We start from the raw sequence: 23795 nt of genomic DNA on the forward strand, positions 1-23795 counted from the left end.
AAAAATGAGAACTCCTTACTCCTAGGTCTGCTAAATCTCCACGGGTCTACACCTCCCATCTGCTCCATAAACTCTTTAAGTACCTTGGCTGCTGCCGGCCCCCTTCCAGTCCTGGACTTCGACCTATCCAGCCCTGGTTCCAACACCGTATTAAAATCTCCCCCCATTATCAGCTTTCCCATCTCTAGGTCCGGAATGCGTCCTAGCATCCGCCTCATAAAATTGGCATCATCCCAGTTCGGGGCATATACGTTTACCGAAACCACCGTCTCCCCCTGTAGTTTGCCACTCACCATCACGTATCTGCCCCCGTTATCCGCCACTATAGTCTTTGCCTCGAACATTACCCGCTTCCCCACTAATATAGCCACCCCCCTGTTTTTCGCATCTAGCCCCGAATGGAACACCTGCCCCACCCATCCTTTGCGTAGCCTAACCTGGTCTATCAGTTTCAGGTGCGTTTCCTGTAACATAACCACATCTGCCTTAAGTTTCTTAAGGTGTGCGAGTACCCGTGCCCTCTTTATCGGCCCGTTCAGCCCTCTCACGTTCCACGTGATCAGCCGAGTTGGTGGGCTTCCTACCCCCCCCCCCCTTGTCGATTAGCCATCACCTTTTTCCAGCTCCTCACCCGGTTCCCACGCAGCTGTATCTCCCCCAGGCGGTGCCCCCCCGCCCATCCTCTCCCATGCCAGCTCCCCCCTCTCCCCAGCAGCAGCAACCCAATAATTCCCCCCTCCCACCCCCCCCGCTAGATCCCCCGCTAGCGTAATTACTCCCCCCATGTTGCTCCCAGAAGTCAGCAAACTCTGGCTGACCTCGGCTTCCCCCCGTGACCTCGGCTCGCACCGTGCGACGCCCCCTCCTTCCTGCTTCTCTATTCCCGCCATGATTATCATAGCGCGGGAACCAAGCCCGCGCTTCTCCCTTGGCCCCGCCCCCAATGGCCAACGCCCCATCTCCTCCACCTCCCCTCCTCCCCCCATCACCACCTGTGGGAGAGAGAAAAGTTACCACATCGCAGGATTAGTACATAAAACCCCTCTTTGCCCCCCACATTCGCCCCACCACTTTGTTCGAACGTTCTTTTTAATAACCCGCTCATTCCAGTTTTTCTTCCACAATAAAAGTCCACGCTTCATCCGCCGTCTCAAAGTAGTGGTGCCTCCCTCGATATGTGACCCACAGTCTTGCCGGTTGCAGCATTCCAAATTTTATCTTCTTTTTATGAAGCACCGCCTTGGCCCGATTAAAGCTCGCCCTCCTTCTCGCCACCTCCGCACTCCAGTCTTGATAAACGCGGATCACCGCGTTCTCCCATTTACTGCTCCGAGTTTTCTTCGCCCATCTAAGGACCATTTCTCTATCCTTAAAACGGAGGAATCTCACCACTATGGCTCTGGGAATTTCTCCTGCTCTCGGTCCTCGCGCCATCACTCGGTATGCTCCCTCCACCTCCAACGGACCCGCCGGGGCCTCCGCTCCCATTAACGAGTGCAGCATCGTGCTCACATATGCCCCGACGTCTGCTCCCTCCACACCTTCAGGAAGACCAAGAATCCTCAGGTTGTTCCTCCTTGCGTTGTTTTCCAGTGCCTCCAACCTTTCCACACATCGTTTCTGATGTGCCTCCTGCGTCTCCGTCTTCACCACCAGGCCCTGTATATCGTCCTCATTCTCGGCTGCCTTTGCCTTCACAACCCGAAGCTCCCGCTCCTGGGTCTTTTGTTCCTCCTTTAGCCCTTCGATCGCCTGTAGTATCGGGGCCAACAGCTCTTTCTTCATTTCCTTTTTGATCTCTTCCACACAGCATTTCAAGAACTCTTGTTGTTGAGGGCCCCATGTTAAACTGCCACCTTCCGACGCCATCTTGGTTTTTGCTTGCCTTCCTTGCCGCTGTTCTAAAGGATCCACTGCAATCTGGCCACTCTCTCCTCCTTTTTCCACCCGTATCCAGGGGGGATTCCCTTCTGGTTTACCGCACAGTGTTTTTAGCCGTCAAAATTGCCGTTGGGGCTCCTATCAAGAGCCCAAAGGTCCGTTTCACAGGGAGCTGCCGAAACGTGCGACTCAGCTGGTCATCGCCGCACCCGGAAGTCGTTCAAAAGGAACCCTTTTATTAATCAACACTGCCACCATCCCCAGGCCCTACCATTGAATCCCGAGTGGAATACCTGTTACCTGTGCCATCCACCCCTTCTGTAACCATGTCTGGTCCCTGAACCACAAAGGAGTCTCCTGCGGAAACATTCAAACTTTTCAGGTGAGCAAATATCCTCGACGCACCGGGCCCACCCAAGATGGCTGCCAAACCCTCCATCAAGACAAAGCAAAATAACTGTAGTCGCCATCAGAAAATTATCCCTACCCTCCTTTTCCTCCAACAATACCACATGCAAATAAACAAACACCCAAAAGGTGAACAAGGACCCTTGGCCCTACCTCAATTACCCTAACCCCAAACAAACCAAAAACACTAAGATCATTATCTAAAACTACAATAAAATAAAATGAGCTACAGTATACCCACACTCTGCTCCTGTTAGCTAACTGTTCAGCTAGCAGGGTGGCCCCCCGCCTAGAGTAAAGACAAATAAATAGCCATACCTACAAGCTCCCTGCCCAAGTCTAACTTTAATAATCAAAGAAAACACACCTCTCCCATTTAAGAGCATGAAAATACAAACTTGCACAAGAAACTCCAACAAATCCCCATAACCACCCGCCCTCCACAAACATATAAAGACCATGTGAAAATTACGATTAACTCGCCCGAAGACCATGCTTCTAAACAAAAGCTTTTGCCTCCTCCGGCATATCAGAATAATCGTACTTCGTATTAAAAGTCACTCTGAGAAGTGCAGGGTATATCACCCCAAATTGAACACCACTCTTATACAACGCAGCCTTGGCCTTGTTTTTTTTAAAGAAAATATTTTATTGAGGCATTTATAATTTTCACAATTTTTAACATCAAATTTCAACACAAACAAAACACAACAATATAACCAACAAACCCCCTGAGCACAAACCCCAGCCAGCATGGCTTACGCAAACAGTGCCACCTTCCCCCAACCACCTGGTTCTCCTGCCCTAACTCAGCCTTGGCCTTGTTAAATACCACCTGCTTTCTTACCAGCTCCGTGCTCATATCCTGATATAGTCTGATGGTGTCACCCTCCCATTCATCCTTCATACATCTCAGGACTCATTCCTTCTCCTGAAAACTATGGAACTTCATGATGATTGCCCGTGGTGGTCCGCCGGTGTGAGGTTTCTGCCTGAGTGACCGGTGGGCTCGATCCAGCTTGGGAGTTGGTGTCAATCACCCTCCCTCCACCATTTCCCAAACATCTTTGAGATATTGTCCATCGGATTTGGGCCCTCCACTCCCTCCGGCAACCCCACAATTCTAAGATTCTGTCTCCTGAGTGATTCTCCAAATCATCCATCTTGGCCCCGAGTGCTGTGTTAACACCAGCCAAAAGTGCCACCTCAGTTTCCAAGGCGATAATCTGATCGCTGTGCCTCGAAAGAGCCGCCTCCACATCCTGTATCTTCATTAGCGTCTCGTCAGTCTTGTGCAACGGCAATTGAATGGGAGCTAGAGCCTCTTCTATTGACTTGGGAGGTCTTCGGAGACAGCTCGCCGCTGCTTCTAAAATTCTGTTGCCACGATGCCTGTAAGCACCTCGGCCGACAATGGAGTGGCCTCTGCCATTTTCTCAACCGAATGGTCTCGAGACTTCCAAATCTGTTGACAAATCATTATCTGCAGGCTTCCTTATCTTGGACCCTCTGGGCATTTCTCTTGTATGGGAACCATATCCCATCGAACTAGTGAAGTTTTAGCAGAAACGCCCCCCAACAACTGGGCTAAAGGACTAAAAAGGACCCCGGTGAGAGCCACTTCGTGTGTGACTACTCCCTGCATGCCGCCACTGGAAGTCCCGTCATTCACCAGTTAACGGGTGCGTTTTCCATGGCAACGCCTCTACCAATCTGAATTCATTTTCCAACCACTCAGTATTCTGTTTTCATGCAGTATAAATAGTTGTTCCTTTTATATTTTGTAATCTTGCGAATTGTCCTGAAGAATGTAAGACGAACCGTTTTGACAGCAAGTCTCTTTACTGCAATACTTGAGTTCTATACTAACAAACGACTAAATGTAAGTTGCTGTATTTGTGAAGTGCTTTAGATTGAATCTTGGCTTCTGGTGTTTATGCTGTAGAATGCAATGTTCGTAGTTCCCCGAATGGGTCTTCCAATTGTGCTGCAGATCTACAGGAAGCTGAGTTAACAGAAGACATTTCAGGAGCTTCCTCATGGGCATTAGCCTCCTCAAATCTGCATGAAAGGAAAAGCATAAGAACAAATTGAAGTTGATAAAATAATGGAAGTTATCTTTTTGTATGTGTTTTGAAGAATTTACTGAAGTCTTTTCAGTTTGGCTTTACATCATTAGGCAAACCCAAACATCGATCCCCTCAGGACGAACTTAATCTTCTCGAGTCGGAGAAACCCAGCTATGTCACTTCCCCACATCCCCGACTTCGGAGGCTCCAAGTCCCTCCATGTCAATAAAATCCATCTCCGGGCTAGCAGGGAGGCAAAGGAAAAGACACAGCCTCTCTTGCGCCCTGGACTCCCGGATCTTCTGACACACCAAAAATCGCTACCTCTGGACTCGGAGCCACCCTTACCTTCAATACCTCCGACATGACATAAGCAAACCCCTGCCAAAATCTCCTAAGCTTCGGACATGCCCAAAACATATGAACATGATTCGCAGGCCCACCCGCATACCACCCACACCTATTCTCCACCGCTTCAAAAAATCTGCTCATCCGGACCACAGTCGTTTGCGCCCTGTGGACCACCTTAAATTGTATCAGGTTAAGCCTGGCACACGACGAGGATGCATTGACTCGCCTCAGGGCGTCCTCCAACAACCCAATCTCCAGCACCCGACCCAGCTCTTCCTCCCACTTGCGCTTCACCTGCCCTTTCGGGGGCCCCCTCCCATTCCATCAGCTCCTTATAAATCTTCGACACCTTCCCCTCCTCCACTCCCATTTTCGACACTACCTTATCCTGTACTGGTGATTACCACAGATCGGTGCCCACACGGCGCCTCAGTCAGCCCCATGTGCTGCCGCCACTGTCCCCACACCCTCAGGACAGCCACTGCTACCGGACTCGTGAAGTACCTGGCCGGCGAGAATGGCAGAGGCGCCGTTATCAGTGTCCCTACATGAGGCCGCCTCCATCCGCTCCCATACCGAGCCCTCCCCACTTCCTGACCATCGCTATGTTTATCGCCCAGTAATAATTTATAATGTTCGGAAGGGCCAGTCCCCAGGCCCCCCCCCCCCCCCCCCCAAAAAAAAAACCTTGCTCCAACAGCGCCTTCACCCACGGAGTTTTACCTGCCCACACAAATCCTGAGATTCACTTTCTTGAAAAACGCCTTGGGGATAAAGATTGGAAGGCTCTGGAAAACGAGCAAGAACCTTGGGAGTACCGTTATCTTCACCGTCTGAACCCTCCCCGTCCATGACAAATTACTTACAGACTTAATAGCATTCCAAATTTTAATGGAACTTGCTGTCATTGATCATAAAGCTGGGCTTATGTATTAGGTTTATCGTTCGGGCAACACACTGTGCTACAGTAGTGTCTAAATCTTAGCCTCTAGACCATATGGTTCCTGACTTACAGCTTAGCCGTAATGCTTAGCAACTTGGTCTTGATTGTGTATTTCTTTTTATTCACTGTTAAGAACTCCTCTGATGTTGGGCGAAGAGTATTCCAAAACCCAGAAGGGTAACTTGAAACACTGGTTATTAAATGTGTATTTTTTTCAATTTGATATAATGTGAGTGAAGATATGCAAAGCAGTGAGGAAAGGCCCTGTCTTGTTATAACCATTCAAAGAAAATAATGTTTATTAACATGTAAAAAAACACAGCAAGAAAGGTCACAATACAAAATAAAGGTAAACTTAACTACAATAATGGCTATACACACTATATTCCATAATTAACCCTGTTCCCATCTATCTACGTTGCTGAACTCTGGGAAATGTTACTTGGTCCAACACAACATCCCAGTGTAACATGAAGTTAAATCCAGCAAATAGTTGCCACCCATGAGTTATCTTTAGGTTTAGGAAGCCTTTCTTTGGTTCAGCATAGTTTTCTCTCTTGAGATTTTCAAATCAGCAGCTTCTAACCTAGAATTCTGCTTTCTGGGAGAGTTTTTCTTTACAGCAAGACATGCTTATGGTGGTAACGGCTTACCTTCTGCTTCTCTTCTTTCTCCTCTACAACTCCTGCTCCTGTCAGTACCTAGCTATTGATAAACATTTCCCTTTTGATTTCCTATCTAAACGGCAAACGTTAGAAGCAAAACTTTTAGCTTATAAGTGTGAACTGTATTCTTATGCCTTAACCTTCGAATTTGTCCCTTCTGCAGTTCTAATCTCTAAAATTGCATACTCTATTGTTCTCCACTTCACCTAAGTAAACATCTGTTCACTCTGCTTTTACGCTAATTTGTATATCAAAACAGCTTCATGCAACTGCACTCTTTATCAATTCCCCTTTCATCCCATTCTTCAATGTACTTTATCCAAGCTTATTTATCTTTATTTTATTATCCAATTTTTAAAGTTTTACTTTACTCAAGCTTCTTGATATCACTGGCCTGACCTGTTTGAATTTTGAATTTTGTTGGCCTGCATGTTTGGAAAGGGCTGCTTTTAGCCTTGTGAATTAATAAATTCATATTTTACATTAACAACTTCAGATATAAATTGATACGTTGATTGAAATTTTACACATGATCCCAAAGCTCCATTATCAGGGTAATGCAGTCTTGCAATGGCAGGAAGTTGACTTTGAAACATTTTGAGCAGCACACTATGTAATATTGTATAACCTGAGCATGAAAGCAGGGGCAGGTTTAACTTGTAGGTGGTTTTATTCTAGAGCTCATTTTATTTATAAAAAGGATAGCAATTAACTATAAATTTTGACTATAGAAATACTCTAGGCTTCAAATAACCTTACTACAGGCATGCTGGTAATTGATTGAAGTGAATACCCTAATTAGTATGTTTTGGTTTCTCTTCCCACCACTTCATATAAGATGAGACTGTTTCCTTTCATTTCTTGTTTCTTCTGGGAAACTATTCTAAGAATGATTATAAACTGCTTCTAGTTCAAGACTTTTTTTCTGCAGTACACCACATGTTGGAATTTTTGACCCCACTGAGCTATCTTTCTGACTTGAGGAACATGGTATAAATCAAAGTTGTTAGTATAATTATTGATCCCTGAATGGATTGAAGGTTATTTGTTGAAATAGTTGTTAGTTTACTCTGGCGAGATTCTCTGGCTTCAATGTGACTTGTTGCACCGCGGCGCGATGCAGCCCGGTTGTTGGCCAGCGGCGGGATCTTATCCCATCGCTGTCAATGGGATTTCCCATTGAATCCACCTCATGCCACCGGCGAACCCGTGGCGGTGGTGCACCGTAGGCAGGACTGAAGATCCTGCAGGCGTGAACAGCGGAAGATCTCGGCCCTCGTTCTTGCTCCAAAGCAACTTTGCATGCTTTAAAAGAATGGTCTTTTTAGGACAGCAAGCTATTTTGTACGCACATCTGTTTCGATTGGCCTCCTTGAGTCGACTTTCCTCCTCTGCTTCTCCACCTGATTATTCTCCTGGCAACTGTAATAGTTTGATCTGCCGTTAAGGATGATATTGCCTGATACACTGCTGAAGTTATTGTTTTTAGCCTGCAGTGCCAGCAAGAGTACCCCTTGTTTAGTCTGTCAGTTTTGCTCATGGATGTGAACCATTCAGCATCAAAGCAAGTATATGGAAAGCTGTTATGCAATATTAATCTTTTGACTCTTGTCTGTTGGGATGGATTCAAGCATAGTTCAAGTTTTGGGTCAAACCTAAACAATTAGCTGATGATGTGAATTCAGAGATGGTGAGGCAAAGAGCTGAGATTCTAATTTCCTATTTGCAATTAAAGCCCCCTTGATACTCCAATAATAATGAAATGATCTATCCGTCTTGCCTTCACTTTGGCTTTACTCACACAGAAAATGGAAAGCAGATGTAGTTATGTGTTTAGCCATTTTATCCACCATAATATTTGTGCAATGTAAACTTCTTGCAGAAGGATGGCCGGCAGACGAAGTAAAGCACAAACTATCGAGTGTGTCAGTAGAATGGAAAGACAACAGCCAGCAAATGGACAGGCTGCAAAGTAAGATGCAATATCAAGAGGATATTAACTGTATTTATTCAGAGCTACAAGAGCTTGAAAAGATCGTGAAATCCAAAGAAGATTGGCTGAAGTACACAACCAGTGCTGCATTGAAAGAATCCTGTCAGGTGTGTGACTCTCTGTACTTTACAGGATATTGTCACGTAGCTTAATTGAAAGAAATAATACAATGGTTGAGCGAAAATAAATGAACTTAAAAAAAATTTTTTTTAATTTTTTTTTTTTAGAATACCCAATTTTTTTTTTTCCAATTTAGCATGGCCAATCCACCTAACCTGCACACCTTTGTGTTGTGGGGGTGAAACCCAAGCAGACACTGGGAGAATGTGCAAACTCCACACAGACAGTGACCCGGGACTGGGATCGAACCCGGGTCCTCAGCGCCGTAGAAAAGAAATGAACTTAAGGGAAATACATCTGAGGGTTCAGGATAAATACATTTAAAGCACAAATAAGTACAGACTTAATAAACGTGATCCCATATGGGTTAACAAGTGAATTTCTAATGTTTTGGAAGGAAGAGCGCAGTTAGCTGAGTAATGGGTTAACTGAGGGTGAGGAAGCTTCAGGTGTGAGTTAGGGAGATGAGGTAGAGATGGAGAATGCACTTAGTACTGTTTCTAATCAAAGAAACAGCTTGGATTCAATCCAAGTTACTTAAATTCACAAATGGTACTAACTTCAGAATGCAGTTGAGTCTGATGACTTGGAAATAGGCACGTTTGGAGGGAAAGTTTGCAAATAAGCAGAATTATGGAAAAGAAAATTCAAGATGAGTTTAAGTGGAAAGTGTTACACATTGGAAGAACATTGGGATATATTAATGAATGGTGTAAAATGAGTTGAAGGAAAGGCTGAAAGTAATCTGTAATTAATATAGCTCAAATGCTACTTTCAATAAAGTTAACAATACAGGTTTACTTGCTTTGTGACGAGACCTTTGAAGGGAGTTCCTTTCAAGAACCGATATAGTACACTTCTGCTCAGCCTAACAGCATTTGGTAAAATTGGGGCAAGGTTGGAAGAGTTTCTTAGGTTGGAGAAATTCAAATTTGCCTTAAGGAGGTTGGAGGAGGGCTTTGAAGTACGGTGGAAGCCCGTTCATGGCTATGTTTGAGTAGTTGTTTATCATGGGGAGAGTAAATGGGGAAAATCTACAAACTATATATCCTGTTGGATGTTAAGGCTGTGTTATGATGTTGGATATGTTTGGAATAAAATATATATTTAAAAACTGCTGTTCAACTGAAAATCCTATAACAGACTGTAAAACTACAGATGGACCTGGCTCCTCCCATTACATAATCTGTACCTGTAATTTCCATGACTGCTTAACTAGGAAGAAGCACCACCTACTCCATAAACAATCTACACCAGGGAATCTCCTTCAATCAAAACACGATTCCATTAGCCTTTTATCTGTAACCAAATAAGTGGTTGAAATCAATAATTACATCACTCTTTTACGACTCCTTAACTGCAGCTTTAGCAGACACACACACAGTCTGGGTACCTTAACCTAGGTTCTTTAATAATATTACTGCAACAAATATATACCTTACCCCAGGTTTTTAAAAACATTACTGCAACAGATATATAATATATATAACAATTTCTACATCCATCACACCACTGAGTTCATACATGATAAGTAGGCACTTGGTTTGGATATAGAAAGGCTATTAACATTTAGTGAACTGCATGCCAACATTTAGGGGAGCAGAGGAGAAAATAGAAAAACATTGGAGTATGTTTAAGACAAACTGCAGAATTTGGCACATTGTTTACAGGAATGTGTTGTAATTTTGGCTATCCAATGTTGCCCCTGCTTTCGTCTTCGTTCTCAAAGGAAGAAAAGTTGAACAGCAGTGCTAACCTTTTTTCACCAGTGGCATTATGATGTAAAGATATTCAAGATAGGTATCCAGGATATTGATAAACTGAGGTTTATTTGTTTTCTTCAGCTGAAATATTTTTGTCTAAACATCTACTTATTTTTTCCCCTACAGTATGAAATAAACAAACTGAGTGAGATAGTTCCATGTGTAGAGAAACTGATGGCTCGTGGGGAAGTGTTTCACAAGGAGCCTGGAGCTCCAAACTTCCTCCATGAGGACCTTAGTAATTTCAACCACAGGTTCAGGTCACTTCTTCAGAAACTACAGAACAAACAGCAGGTACAAGCAGGTGAGTGGGCCTATGATTACCCTGGAGCGAACTGTGAAGTCACTGACATGTTTCTTTATTTCTGATGTATTTTTTGTATTACTTCAGTTTTCCGCTTATGTCACTGCATGGAATATAAGAACAGGAGTAGACCAATCAGATTTTAGGGCCTGTTCTGTCATTCGATCATGGCTGGGCGGCACCTCAGCTCTTATTTATCTTCCTTTGACATCTACGCCTAACAAAATCCTACTAATCCCCAACATCTACAGCCTTTTGGAGGAAAATTTCATATATCCACTACAATCCTTTACGCGTAAAGGAGCTTGACCTATGATGAGAGGCTGGATGAGTAAATTGGGTCTGTGTTCTCTGGAGTTCAGAAGAATGAGTGACGATGTAATTGAAACATTCAATATTCTGAAGGGGTGTGACAGGGTAGACACTGAAAGATTAATTTCCACTGGTCAGGGAATCTAAAACATGGGAGCCCAATCTCGGGATTAGGGGGCCGATCATTTAGGACTGAGATTTTTCATGTACATCTTGCTTCATGGCAACACTGTTGTAAAACACGCCTTTAGTTCACATGAATGCTGAAGAGAGTTGTGCCTGATCATCACCTCTCACATCCCCCTCAGTTGCGAGATTATTAGACTGCTTTTCAAAAATTTTTTTTTAGCGTACCCAATTCATTTTTTCCAATTATGGGACAATTTAGCATGGCCAATCCACCTACCCTGCACATCTTTAGGTTGTGGGGGTGAAACCCACGCAAACACGGGGAGAATGTGCAAACACCACACGGACAGTGACCCAAAGTCCAGATCGAACCTGGGACCTCGGCGCCGTGAGGCAACAATGCTAACCACTGTGCTGCCCCATAGACTGCTTTTTTGATATTCACTACTGGATGAGCAGAAATAACCTTCAATTAAAAGCTGAGACTCCACATCTATTCAGAGAATTTTCCCTTTAGCTCTACACTATCTACGACCTCCAAACCAACTAGCAACACATTCGACAAGATTGGTTTTAATTGTAGGAACTTTGATATGTTTTCGAGAACACTCTAATGCAGAACCTTAACAAATGCCTTCTGGAGGTCCATAAAGGGTTAGTAGTTAGTGTCTGTAGACATTCCTCTGTCCACCATGTAAAGTAACGCTTCAACTAGGTGAGTTTGTCATTGTGCTGCTCTTCACAAATCTATGGACACAATGCTTTCTTTACTATTTCCGTTTTGTCCCAAGGTGTCTCCTTGAACCTGTCTGCAGTATCTTGTACAATAATAATCTTTATTATTGTCACAAGTAGGCTTACATTAACACTGTAATGAAGCCACTGTGAAAATCCCCTAGTCGCCACATTCTGGCGCCTGCTCGGGTACACAGAGGGAGAATTCAGAATGTCCAATTCACCTAACCTGCACATCTTTGGACTGTGGGAGGAAACCGGAGCACCCGGAGGAAACACACGCAGACACCGGGAGACCGTGCAGATTCTGCACTGACAGTGGCCCAAGCAGGGAATTGAACCTGGGACCCTGCTGCTGTGAAGCAACTGTGCTAACCACTAGGCTACCAGCCACCCCATGTTGGAAAATGTGATGTTCTTCACCTTGGCAGGAAGAATAGAAAACTAGAATATTGTTTAAATCGAGTAAGACTGCAGAATGCTTGGTCTCCTTACTTGAGGGATATGCTTGCATTGGAAGCAGTTCAGCGAAGGTTCACTAGTCTAACGTGTGGGATTAAGCGGTTATTTTATAAGGAAAGGTTGAGCAGGTTGGACCTATTCGAATTTAAAAGAATGAGGTGATCTTATTGAAACGTATAAGTTTCTGAGGGGGGATTGCTAGGGTAGCGGCCGAGAGGTTGCTGTCTCTTGTGGGGGAAGCTCAAACTAGGGTATTGTTTAAAATCAAGTGATCTCCCATTTAAGACAGGTAAAGAGGAATTTCTTCTGAGGGTTTTTTTCTTTGAAACTCTCTTCCACAGAGATCGCTGGACGCTGGGACATTGAATATATTCAAGGCTGAGTTAGATTGAGTTTTGATTGTCAAGGAAGTCTCGGGTTATGGGGCCAGGCAGGAAAATAGATTTTTAAAAAATATATAAATTTAGAGTGTCCAATTCATTTTTTCCAATTAAGGGGCAATTTAGCATGTCCAATTCACCTACCCTGCACATCTTTGTGTTGTGGGGGCAAAACCCAGGCAAACAGGGGAGAATGTGCAAATTCCACACGAACAGTGACCCAGAGCCGGGGTCGAACCTAGGACCACGGCGCCGCGAGGCAACCGTGCTAACCACTTGCACCACCATGCTGCCCTCAAGAAAATAGAATTAATGCCACAATCAGATGGCCCGGGCGGAGATGGCCAGGGCCAGGCTGGGGCCAGGCCGGGGTGGCGCTGGCATTTCTGGGCACTGCCCTCCTAATGCAAATTTTAAAATTTCTGCTTCACATTGTATTGTCACCTTGTGTAGACTGGCGAAGCTGAAACAAAGATTTCTGACCGTTTGCACTATGTTTCTGCAAGGTGCTCCAGGTTAATTCAATATATATGTGGAGTTAAATTGTGATATTTTATTCAAGGAGTCACTGTTGCTGCTGTCTTGTTCTTCACTGGGTCCATTATAATTTCTCTCATTAAAAGGTTTGGAAGGCTCTCAGAGCCTAGATGCTGTAAAGAGCCTGAAAGTGTTGCTGGATCAATCCGAAGCACAGGTCACGTCAAACTGGAGTGCGATTATGAATCTGGAGGATGCTCAGAATGCATTAAAACGAACAGTGGTAAGGAGCAGCTAGTTATCAACAGATGTTTGTAATGCACTGTGGCTACTTTTCCCCCTCTTACCCCCTCCCTTGCTTTGTCCCCTCCCCTCTCTCAATCTGCCCCCTCCACGCTTGCTCTGCCCCCCTCGCTTGCTCTGCTCCCCTCGCTCGCCCTGCTCCCCTCGCTCGCCCTGCTCCCCTCGTTTGCTCTCCCCCCCCAAGCTCGCCGCCTCTTCTCCCCCCCCCCCCCCCCCCCCCCCCCCCTCCGCCCCAACGTTCGCTCTGTCCCCTCCACTCCCTTGCTCTGTCCCCTCCCCTCTCTTGCACTGCCCCCTAGCTCGCTCTGGCCCCCCGCTCTGGCCCCCCGCTCTCGCTCGCTCTGGCCCCCCGCTCTCGCTCGCTCTGGCCCCCCGCTCTTGCTCGCTCTGGCCCCCCGCTCTTGCTCGCTCTGGCCCCCCGCTCTTGCTCGCTCTGGCCCCCCGCTCTTGCTCGCTCTGGCCTCTCACTCGCTCTGGCCCCCTGCTCTCGCTCGCTCTGGCCCCCCCGCTCTCGCTCGCTCTGGCCCCCCCGCTCTCGCTCGCTCTGGCCGCCCGCTCTCGCTCGCTCTGGCCGCCTGCTCTAGCTCGCTCTGGCCGCCCGCTCTAGCTCGCTCTGGCCGCCCGATTTAGGTCGCTCTGGCCCCCAGCGCTCGCTCGCTCTGGCCCCCCCGCTCTCGCTCGCTCTGACCCCCCGCTCTCGCTCGATCTGGCCCCCGGCTCTCGCTCGATCTGGCCCCCCGCTCTCGCTCGCTCTGGCCCCCAGCACTCACTCGCTCTGGCCCCCTCGCTCGCTCTGGCCCCCCCGCTCTCGCTCGCTCTGACCCCCCGCTCTCGCTCGATCTGGCCCCCGGCTCTCGCTCGATCTGGCCCCCGGCTCTCGCTCGATCTGGCCCCCAGCTCTCGCTCGATCTGGCCCCCCGCTCTCGCTCGCTCTGGCCCCTCGCTCTCGCTCGCTCTGGCCTCCTGCTCTCGCTCGCTCTGGCCCCCCGCTCTCGCTTGATCTGGCCCCCTGCCATCGCTCGATCTGGCCCCCCGCCATCGCTCGCTCTGGCCCCCCGCTCTCGCTCGCTCTGGCCCCCCGCTCTCGCTCGTTCTGGCCCCCCGCTCTCGCTCGTTCTGGCCCCCCGCTCTCGCTCGCTCTGGCCCCCCCGCTCTCGCTCGCTCTGGCCCCCCGCTCTCGCTCGCTCTGGCCCCCCGCTCTCGCTCGCTCTGGCCCCCCGCTCTCGCTCGCTCTGGCCCCCCGCTCTCGCTCGCTCTGGCCCCCCGCTCTCGCTCGCTCTGGCCCCCCGCTCTCGCTCGCTCTGGCCTCTCGCTCGCTCTGGCCCCCTGCTCTCGCTCGCTCTGGCCCCCCCGCTCTCGCTCGCTCTGGCCCCCCCGCTCTCGCTCGCTCTGGCCCCCCGCTCTCGCTCGCTCTGGCCCCCCTCTCTCGCTCGCTCTGGCCCCCCGCTCTCGCTCGCTCTGGCCGCCCGCTCTCGCTCGCTCTGGCCGCCCGCTCTCGCTCGCTCTGGCCGCCCGCTCTCGCTCGCTCTGGCCGCCCGCTCTCGCTCGCTCTGGCCGCCCGCTCTCGCTCGCTCTGGCCGCCCGCTCTCGCTCGCTCTGGCCGCCCGCTCTCGCTCGCTCTGGCCGCCCGATTTAGGTCGCTCTGGCCCCCAGCGCTCGCTCGCTCTGGCCCCCCCGCTCTCGCTCGCTCTGACCCCCCGCTCTCGCTCGATCTGGCCCCCGGCTCTCGCTCGATCTGGCCCCCCGCTCTCGCTCGCTCTGGCCCCCAGCACTCACTCGCTCTGGCCCCCTCGCTCGCTCTGGCCCCCCCGCTCTCGCTCGCTCTGACCCCCCGCTCTCGCTCGATCTGGCCCCCGGCTCTCGCTCGATCTGGCCCCCGGCTCTCGCTCGATCTGGCCCCCAGCTCTCGCTCGATCTGGCCCCCCGCTCTCGCTCGCTCTGGCCCCTCGCTCTCGCTCGCTCTGGCCTCCCGCTCTCGCTCGCTCTGGCCCCCCGCTCTCGCTTGATCTGGCCCCCTGCCATCGCTCGATCTGGCCCCCCGCCATCGCTCGCTCTGGCCCCCCGCTCTCGCTCGCTCTGGCCCCCCGCTCTCGCTCGTTCTGGCCCCCCGCTCTCGCTCGTTCTGGCCCCCCGCTCTCGCTCGCTCTGGCCCCCCGCTCTCGCTCGCTCTGGCCCCCCGCTCTCGCTCGCTCTGGCCCCCCGCTCTCGCTCGCTCTGGCCCCCCGCTCTCGCTCGCTCTGGCCTCTCGCTCGCTCTGGCCCCCTGCTCTCGCTCGCTCTGGCCCCCCCGCTCTCGCTCGCTCTGGCCCCCCGCTCTCGCTCGCTCTGGCCCCCCTCTCTCGCTCGCTCTGGCCCCCCGCTCTCGCTCGCTCTGGCCCCCCTCTCTCGCTCGCTCTGGCCCCCCTCTCTCGCTCGCTCTGGCCCCCCTCTCTCGCTCGCTCTGGCCGCCCGCTCTCGCTCGCTCTGGCCGCCCGCTCTCGCTCGCTCTGGCCGCCCGCTCTCGCTCGCTCTGGCCGCCCGCTCTCGCTCGCTCTGGCCGCCCGCTCTCGCTCGCTCTGGCCGCCCGCTCTCGCTCGCTCTGGCCGCCCGCTCTCGCTCGCTCTGGCCGCCCGCTCTAGCTCGCTCTGGCCGCCCGCTCTAGCTCGCTCTGGCCGCCCGCTCTAGCTCGCTCTGGCCGCTCGCTCTGGCCCCCAGCTCTCGCTCGCTCTGGCCCCCCCGCTCTCGCTCGATCTGGCCCCCGGCTCTCGCTCGCTCTGGCCGCCCGCTCTGGCCGCCCGCTCTGGCCGCCCGCTCTAGCTCGCTCTGGCCGCCCGCTCTAGCTCGCTCTGGCCGCCCGCTCTAGCTCGCTCTGGCCGCCCGCTCTAGCTCGCTCTGGCCACTCGCTCTGGCCCCCAGCTCTCGCTCGCTCTGGCCCCCCCGCTCTCGCTCGATCTGGCCGCCGGCTCTCGCTCGATCTGGCCCCCGGCTCTCGCTCGATCTGGACCCCGGCTCTCGCTCGATCTGGCCCCCGGCTCTCGCTCGCTCTGGCCCCCCGCTCTCGCTCGCTCTGGCCCCCAGCTCTCGCTCGCTCTGGCCCCCAGCTCTCACTCGCTCTGGCCTCCCGCTCTCGCTCGCTCTGGCCCCCCGCTCTCGCTCGATCTGGCCTCCCGCCATCGCTCGATCTGGCCCCCCGCTCTCGCTCGCTCTGGCCCCCCGCTCACGCTCGCTCTGGCCCCCCGCTCTCGCTCGCTCTGGCCCCCCGCTCTCGCTCGCTCTGGCCCCCCGCTCTCGCTCGCTCTGGCCCCCCGCTCTCGCTCGCTCTAGCCCCCCGCTCTCGCTCGCTCTGGCCCCCCGCTCTCGCTCGCTCTGGCCCCCCGCTCTCGCTCGCTCTGGCCCCCCGCTCTCGCTCGCTCTGGCCCCCCGCTCTCTCTCGCTCTGGCCCCCCGCTCTCGCCTGCTCTGGCCTCTCGGCTCGCTCTGGCCCCCCCCGCTCGCTCTGGCCCCCCGCTCTCGCTCGCTCTGGCCCCCCGCTCTCGCTCGCTCTGGCCCCCCGCTCTCGCTCGCTCTGCCCCCTTTTATCGCTCGCTCTGCCCCCCCGTTCTCGCTCATCGCTCTGCCCCCCCCCTCTTGCTCTCTCTGCCCTCTTGCTTGCTCTGCCACTTCGCTCGTTTTGCCCCTCTTGCTCGCTCTGCCCCTCTCGCTCGCTCTGCTCCTCGCTCGCTCTGTGCCCCGCTCTTGCTCGCTCTGGCCCGCTCGCTCTGCCTCCCGGTCGCTCGCTCTGCCCCCCCGCTTTTGTCGCACTCTGCCCCTCGCTCTTGTCTCACTCTGCTCCCCGCTCTTGTCTCGCTCTCCCGCTCTCTCTCTTGCTCTCTCCTCCCTCCCTCCTTCTCACTTTACATCTCTTGTTGCCTCTCATTCTCTCTCGTTTTTCTCTCACTATCTCTTGTTTATTTTCTCACTCTATTTGCCACTCAATTGCTCACTTGATTTCTTACTTTTGTCTTCTCGCTCTTACACTCACGCTCCTTCTCACTCACATTTGCACTGTACAATTCCTGCTCCCTCCCTCTTTCATGCTCCCTCATTTCCCCCATTGCTCCGTCCCTGCCTCTCGCTCCCATGCTCCCTCCTTTCTTCTTTCTCGTTCCCATGCTCCCTTCTTCCCTCTCACTTCCGCAATCGCTACCTCCCTTCTGCTCCCATGCTTCCTACCTCTTTCCTGCTTCCTGTCTTCCACTCGCCCCCTCACCTCCTCCCGACCCCCCTACACTCTGTGCTTCCTCCCTCCCTCTCCGTGCCCTCCTTTCTTGTTTACATACCCTGCTCCTTTCCTCCCCTTCATACTCCTTCTGCCTGCACCCTACTTCCCCCACCTCTCCTCCTCTATTCATTTGTTCACTCTGTCTCTTGCTCAAATCTCTCTCTTTGTGTGTGTTTCTCCTTCCACCCCCAACCCACACACTTTCTCTGTCTTGGGTATGCTAGACTTTACACGATGAATTGATAAACCGTCAACCAGAAATGGACAGACTGTCTGCAGAGCCACAAAGGATGGGGAAAGACTTGACTTCTGCTCAGAAGACCTACTGCCTGGAATTGGAGGCGATTCAAGAGCGGTGGAGAAAGCTGATGGCAAAACTGCAGGAGGACAGGCAGATGTTGGAAGACACAATATCGAAACTGCAGCAATTTCAGGTGAGTGAGACTGAACAAAATGAGTGTTGCACAGTATTGAACGATAGAGGCCTCAATCTACCAGGTAGGAGAGGGAGCAGGCAAGAAGCATAAAAATGTACAAGATATCTGATCCTGTGCAGCACAGTGGTGTAGTGGTTAGCACTGCTGCCTCACGATGCCGAGGTCCCAGGTTTGATCCCGGCTCTGGGTCACTGTCCGTGTGGAGTTTGCACATTCTCAGTGTTTGCGTGGGTTTTTCCCCCGCAACCCAAAGATAATTGCAGAGTAGGGGGATTGGCCATGCTAAATTGCCCCTTAATTGGAAAAAATGAAAATCTAAAATTTAAAAAAAAAAAGATATCTGATCCTGCAACATTCCCTCAGTACTGCACAGTACCCAGCCAAAATTTATATCCTATATTGCCATTACTGAAGTGTTGACTTGTCTCTGGTGGCAACGCATTTCCATCCGAAGATTGCAAGTCAAAGCCACAGAATGCACAATCTCGACTGACACTTTGATGCAGTACTGAGGGAATACCACATTCTCAGATGTTTCTTTTAGAAAAACTGAGGTCCTGTCTGCCTTTTCCGATGGACATAAAAGACCCCATGATGCTATTTTTTCGGGAAATATTTTAATACAAAACCTACAAAAACACATTAACAATTAAAAAGTAAAAGCCCCCACTTCGAGGAAACCGGAGCACCCGGGGGAAACCCACGCAGACACTAGGAGAATGTGCAGACTCCACAGACAATGACCCAAGCCGGGAATTGAACCAGGCACGGGGGGCCTTTTATGTACACGGAGAGAAGGCTAGCTGCCTGTTGGCCCACCAGCTGAGAAAGCAGGAAGCCATGAGTAAGGTAGCCCAGCTAAAGGACAGCAGAGATGGACAGGTAGGCAAATCAAAAAAGGTCAACCAAGAATTTGAGGCCTTATACCGGAGACTGTGCACCTCTGCTCTCGTGGATGAAACGGTTTCTTGATGGACTGGACATGCCTCTCGTGGGGGACGATAGACAGAAGGAGCTGGCAGCACCAATAGAGGTGAGGTCATGGGGAGCATCAATTCCATGCAGGTAGGGAAGGTGCCGGGACCCGAAGGGCTCCCGGCCACCTTCTATAAAGAATTTGCACCAGCTCTGGCCACGCACCTATGGGAGATTCTCACAGACTCGCTAGCAAGGGCCACTCTACCTCCTATGCCAACCCAGGCCAAAGACAAAGATGACGGAATGTGGATTGTATAGAACCATTTTGTTGCTTAACGTAAATGCAAAAATACTCGCGAAAGTCCTGGCCAAGAAACTGGAAGACTGTCAACCACAAGTGGGTGCAATGGACCAGAAGGACTTTTGTCACGGGCAGACAGCTAATTGTGAACATCAGACGGCTGTTGAATGTGATACTGACCCCACCTGGGGAGAGAACACCAGAGGTGATCGTCTCCCTGGATGCAGAAAAGGCCTTTGACAGAGTCGAATGGAAGTACCTCATAGAGGTACTAGAGTGATTTGGGCCAGGGACGGGGTTCACCTCGTGAATGAAACTCCTGTACAACACCCCCAATGCGGGGGTTCAGACCAACACCACCAGTTCTGTATACTTCCAGTTGTACAGGGGCACCAGGCAGGGATGCCCGCTGTCCCCGCTCCTGTTCGCCCTGGCACTTGAACCCTTGGCGGTCGCCCTGTGAGACTCAAGAGGCTGGAAGGGCATCTGAAGAGAGGCAGAGAGCACAGAGTCTCACTCTGTGCGGATGACCTGCTCCTGTACATCTCAGACCTGCAGATCGACTTGAAAGTAATCATGAAGCTCCTGGAAGCGTTCGGGCCTTCTCGGGCTACAAACTCAACCTGGGTAAGAGCGAGGTATTCCCGGTGAACCCGAACGGGGGAGGGATGGAGCTGGAGGGACTTCCATTCAATCTAGCCCAAAGCAAATTCCACGACCTGGGGATCCAGATAGCCCACGACTGGACACTGATCCACAAGTGGAATCTGACCAATCACGTGGAGGAAGTCAAAAAGGACCTACAGAGATGAAATACACTTCTGCTGTCCCTGGCAGGGATAGAGCAGATGATCAAGATGAACGTACTGCCAAGGTTCCTCTTCCTGTTTAGATCCAGACCAATCTTCACCCCAAGGCCTTTTTCCAAGGAATAGATAAAATGATTATGGCGTTTGTTTCGGGGTGGGGAGGCAGAATCCAAGAATCTCCAAGACTACACTGCAGAGGAGAAGAAACATGGGTGGCCTGGCACTTCCCAACCTGCAATACCACAGGGCGGCCCCAGCCGAGAGAGTGAGGGGAATGGGTAAGTGAATCAAAAAGGAATGGGTGAAAATGGAAGAGTCCTTCTGTATGAGAACAACCCGCCAAGCCCTAGCCATGACAGTGCTCCCAACCCCCCACCAAAGTACACATCCAGTCCAGTGGGGGTAGCTACGATAAAAACCTGGAAACTGATGAGACAACACTTCGGCTTAACCAAGGTATCCACCATGGCCCCCATCTGAGGTAAACACAAATTCCCACCAACCATGCTAGATGCCACTTTTAAGAAGTGGAGAAAGGATGGGGGTAAGCTCGTATCAGGGACATTTACATGGGGGACAGACTTGCAACCCTAGACGAGCTGATGGAGAGATTGGAGCTACCGAATGGACAGAAGCTCCGACATTTATAAATGAAAAACTTTCTCTGCAAGGAGACAACAAGGTACTCTAGGGCCCCAAGATACACAATGCTGGAGGAACTGCTGGACGTGGCCAATATGGAGAAGGGGAACTGTAGGGACATTTACGGATGACTTTTAAAAAGGGTGAGAACATCAGTAGAGGGAGCTAGACAAATGGGAGGATGAACTAGGGACTCTGGAGCGAAGAACCAAGTAGGGCCAACTCCACCTCCTCCTGTGATCCTAAGATCACACCTAACCAGAACCCAAATGAATCAGGATCTTCCTGGAGGTGAAGGACAAGTGTGAATGGTGCCAGGGAAGCCCGGCCAACCATGCCCACATGATCTGGTCCTGCCCCAGACTTGATGGATTCTGGACAGCCTTCTTCGAGGTGATGTCCAAGGTTGTGGGGGTGAGGATGGAGCCGTGGCCGAGAGTGGCAGTCTTTGGGGTTTCGGACCAACCAGAATTACATGTGGGGAAGAGGGCCGATGCCCTTCCTTTTGCTTCCTTAATTGCACAGCGGAGAATCCTGCTCGGCTGGTGATCAGCACCACCCACAGTTGCGGACTAGCTGGCAGATCTGTCGTAGTTTCTCCATCTGGAGAAGATCAAGTACACCATCCGAGAGCCGGACAAGGGCTTCCACCAAGTGTGGGGCCATTCATCAGCCTGTTCCAAGACCAGTTTGAGGCCAATAGCAGATGAGAAGGGGGATGGGGGTTAGGGGTGGGGGGGTACAATAAGGGCAGACAAGACCGCACAGCAGATAGGAACAAAGGGGGAGGGGGTGCAGCAAGGAAAGAACCCAGGGAAATACCAGGAGGGGACACAGGAAAAGACTGAGGAGGGGGCCGAGATGCATCCCCCCATAAAGCCATAGGGGCAACAGCAACAAATACAAAATGAAAGAGAGCCTACAACACCTACAATGGAAGAAAGGGCCCAAGATGGAGCCCAACAATAAAATGGGGGGGGGGGGGAGGGGGGGAGGGGAGGAGGGGGGGGGGAGGGGGGAGGGGAGGAGGGGGGGGGGGAGGGGGGAGGGGAGGAAGGGGGGGGGGATTGCAGATGAAAGGGGAACACGTAAATTGTACATAATAACTGTCTTACTCACCTATTGCATAGTGTACAGATATAAAATTCAATAAAAATATTTAAAAACAAAAGACATAAAAAAATAGGAGCTGGAGGAGGCCATTCGGCCCTTTGAGCCTGCTCCGCCATTCATTGTGATCATGGCTGATCATCCAACTCAATAGCCTAATCCCCTATATTCTTTAATTCCCTTCGCCCTGAGTGCTATATCTAACTTCTTGAAAGCATCCAATGTTTTGGCCTCAACTGCTTCCTGTGTTACAAATTCCAGACGCTCACCACTCTCTAGAGTGAAGAAATTTCTCTTAATCTCTGTCCTAAATGGTCTACCCTTTAACCTTAGACTCGGTCCCCTGGTTCTGAACGCATCCATCATCGGGTCCATCCTTCCTGCATCTACCCTGCCTGGTCCTGTTAGAATTTTATAGGTTTCCCCCTTCATTCTTCTGAACTCCAGTGAATACAATCCTAACCGATACATTCTCTCCTCATACAGCAGTCCTGCCATCCCAGGAATCAGCCTGGTAAACCTTTGCTGCACTCTCTTTAGAGCAACAGCATCCTTCCTTAGATAAGGAGACCAAAATTGCACACACTATTGCAGCTGTGACTCACCAAGGCCCTGTATAATTGCAGCAAGACATCCCTGCTCCTGTACTCTAATCATTTTGCTATGAAGGCCAACATACCATTTTGCCTTCTTTACCGCCTGCTGTACCTGCATGCTTATCTTCATTGACTTCAGCGGGACCCTAAAATTGCATCCTGTGAAATTCAACTATCAAGGATCATAAAACAAAATAGTAAAATATTTCACAGGTCCTAATAAAAGGGAAGTCTGTGATGGGAATAGGACCATTAAGGGATAGACAGGATAGTACCACAAGTAACAGTAGGCAGATGGCATAAATAGAACATCGAACATACAGTGCAGAAGGAGGCCATTCGGCCCATTGAGTCGGCACCAACCCACGTAAGCCCTCACTTCCACCCTATCCCCGTAACCCAATAACCCCATCTAACCTTTTTGGACACTAAGGGCAATTTAGCATGGCCAATGCACCTAACCTGCACGTCTTTGGACTGTGGGAGGAAATCGGAGCACCCGGAGGAAACCCACGCAGACACGGAGAGAACGTGCAGACTGCACAGTGACCTAAGCCGGGAATCGAACCTGGGACCCTGGAGCTGTGAAGCCACAATGCTAGCCACTTGTGCTACCGTGCTGTCCTTATTTTGCTTTAGTATTTACCAATGAGATTAAGTGCATTCAAAATAAAAATGAGGATGTATTGAATAAACTAAACTCAAAAGTTGGCAAATGTTGCATCATCTCAAAATGTTGAAATTATGCTTTGTACACCCAAGTCTTCAGTCATTAATATATATTTTTAAAAAGCAGTGCAGTTGAGGGAGATAGCCAAAGGCAAATTGAATAGAATTTGAGAAGAGTTAACAGTTATGCCCAATATAATTTAAAGAAAACTTTCCAAAACTCAAGTCATGAATCACATGTGACTAATTTTTTCTTTAACATGGTACTGGAGACGGGTGGAATTTGCTCTAAACCAACCTTCAGGAGATGAAGAAATTAGAGAAATAATCAAGGGGGAAAATATCATCTTGGTTGGTAATGTTCAAAAGCCACATTTCGATTGAATTGACCTTGTTCTCCAAACCAAAGAATGTTTAATTTGTCCTTGTTAAAATGTTCATTTATTTTTGATACTTATTAAGTCCATACCTTTCTCATTTTGCTCAATGCAGAAAGATGCAGATGCCGTGGAGAAATGGATGGATCGTGCAGAGACCTTCTTGTGCAAGGAGACTGCCACATTAGGCAATCGGGAGGGATTCCAGTGGCAGGTGGAACAGTGCACGGTAAGAACTGATCTGCCACTGGATTAAGAACTTTTTGGTTGTTTTTGAAAAGAAACTTGCAGCAGTTAGAGGTTATTCATTTTTGTTTGCAATCTATTCTTTTAGATTAAACAAACTGTTCTTTAATTTGTAGAGACTAGATTGTCCTGTTAGTATGGTTTGTTTGAGAGCTTC

At 50.3% G+C, this 23795-nt stretch overlaps 1 protein-coding gene across 5 annotated transcripts in view; it reads left to right on the forward strand.

Moving 5' to 3' along the window:
- Positions 1-23795, forward strand: part of utrn (utrophin) — a 770758-nt gene that overhangs the window by 246198 nt on the left and 500765 nt on the right. For all 5 annotated transcript variants that reach the window (XM_072507465.1, XM_072507476.1, XM_072507484.1 and 2 more), the window contains exons 20-24: positions 8200-8417; positions 10320-10497; positions 13139-13275; positions 17758-17967; positions 23508-23621. In XM_072507465.1, coding sequence (XP_072363566.1) covers positions 8200-8417; positions 10320-10497; positions 13139-13275; positions 17758-17967; positions 23508-23621 — 857 coding nt within the window. The remainder of the gene's footprint in view (positions 1-8199; positions 8418-10319; positions 10498-13138; positions 13276-17757; positions 17968-23507; positions 23622-23795) is intronic.

This window comes from Scyliorhinus torazame, chromosome 1, assembly GCF_047496885.1.
Source record: "Scyliorhinus torazame isolate Kashiwa2021f chromosome 1, sScyTor2.1, whole genome shotgun sequence".
In the NCBI taxonomy this organism is placed as follows: domain Eukaryota; kingdom Metazoa; phylum Chordata; class Chondrichthyes; order Carcharhiniformes; family Scyliorhinidae; genus Scyliorhinus; species Scyliorhinus torazame.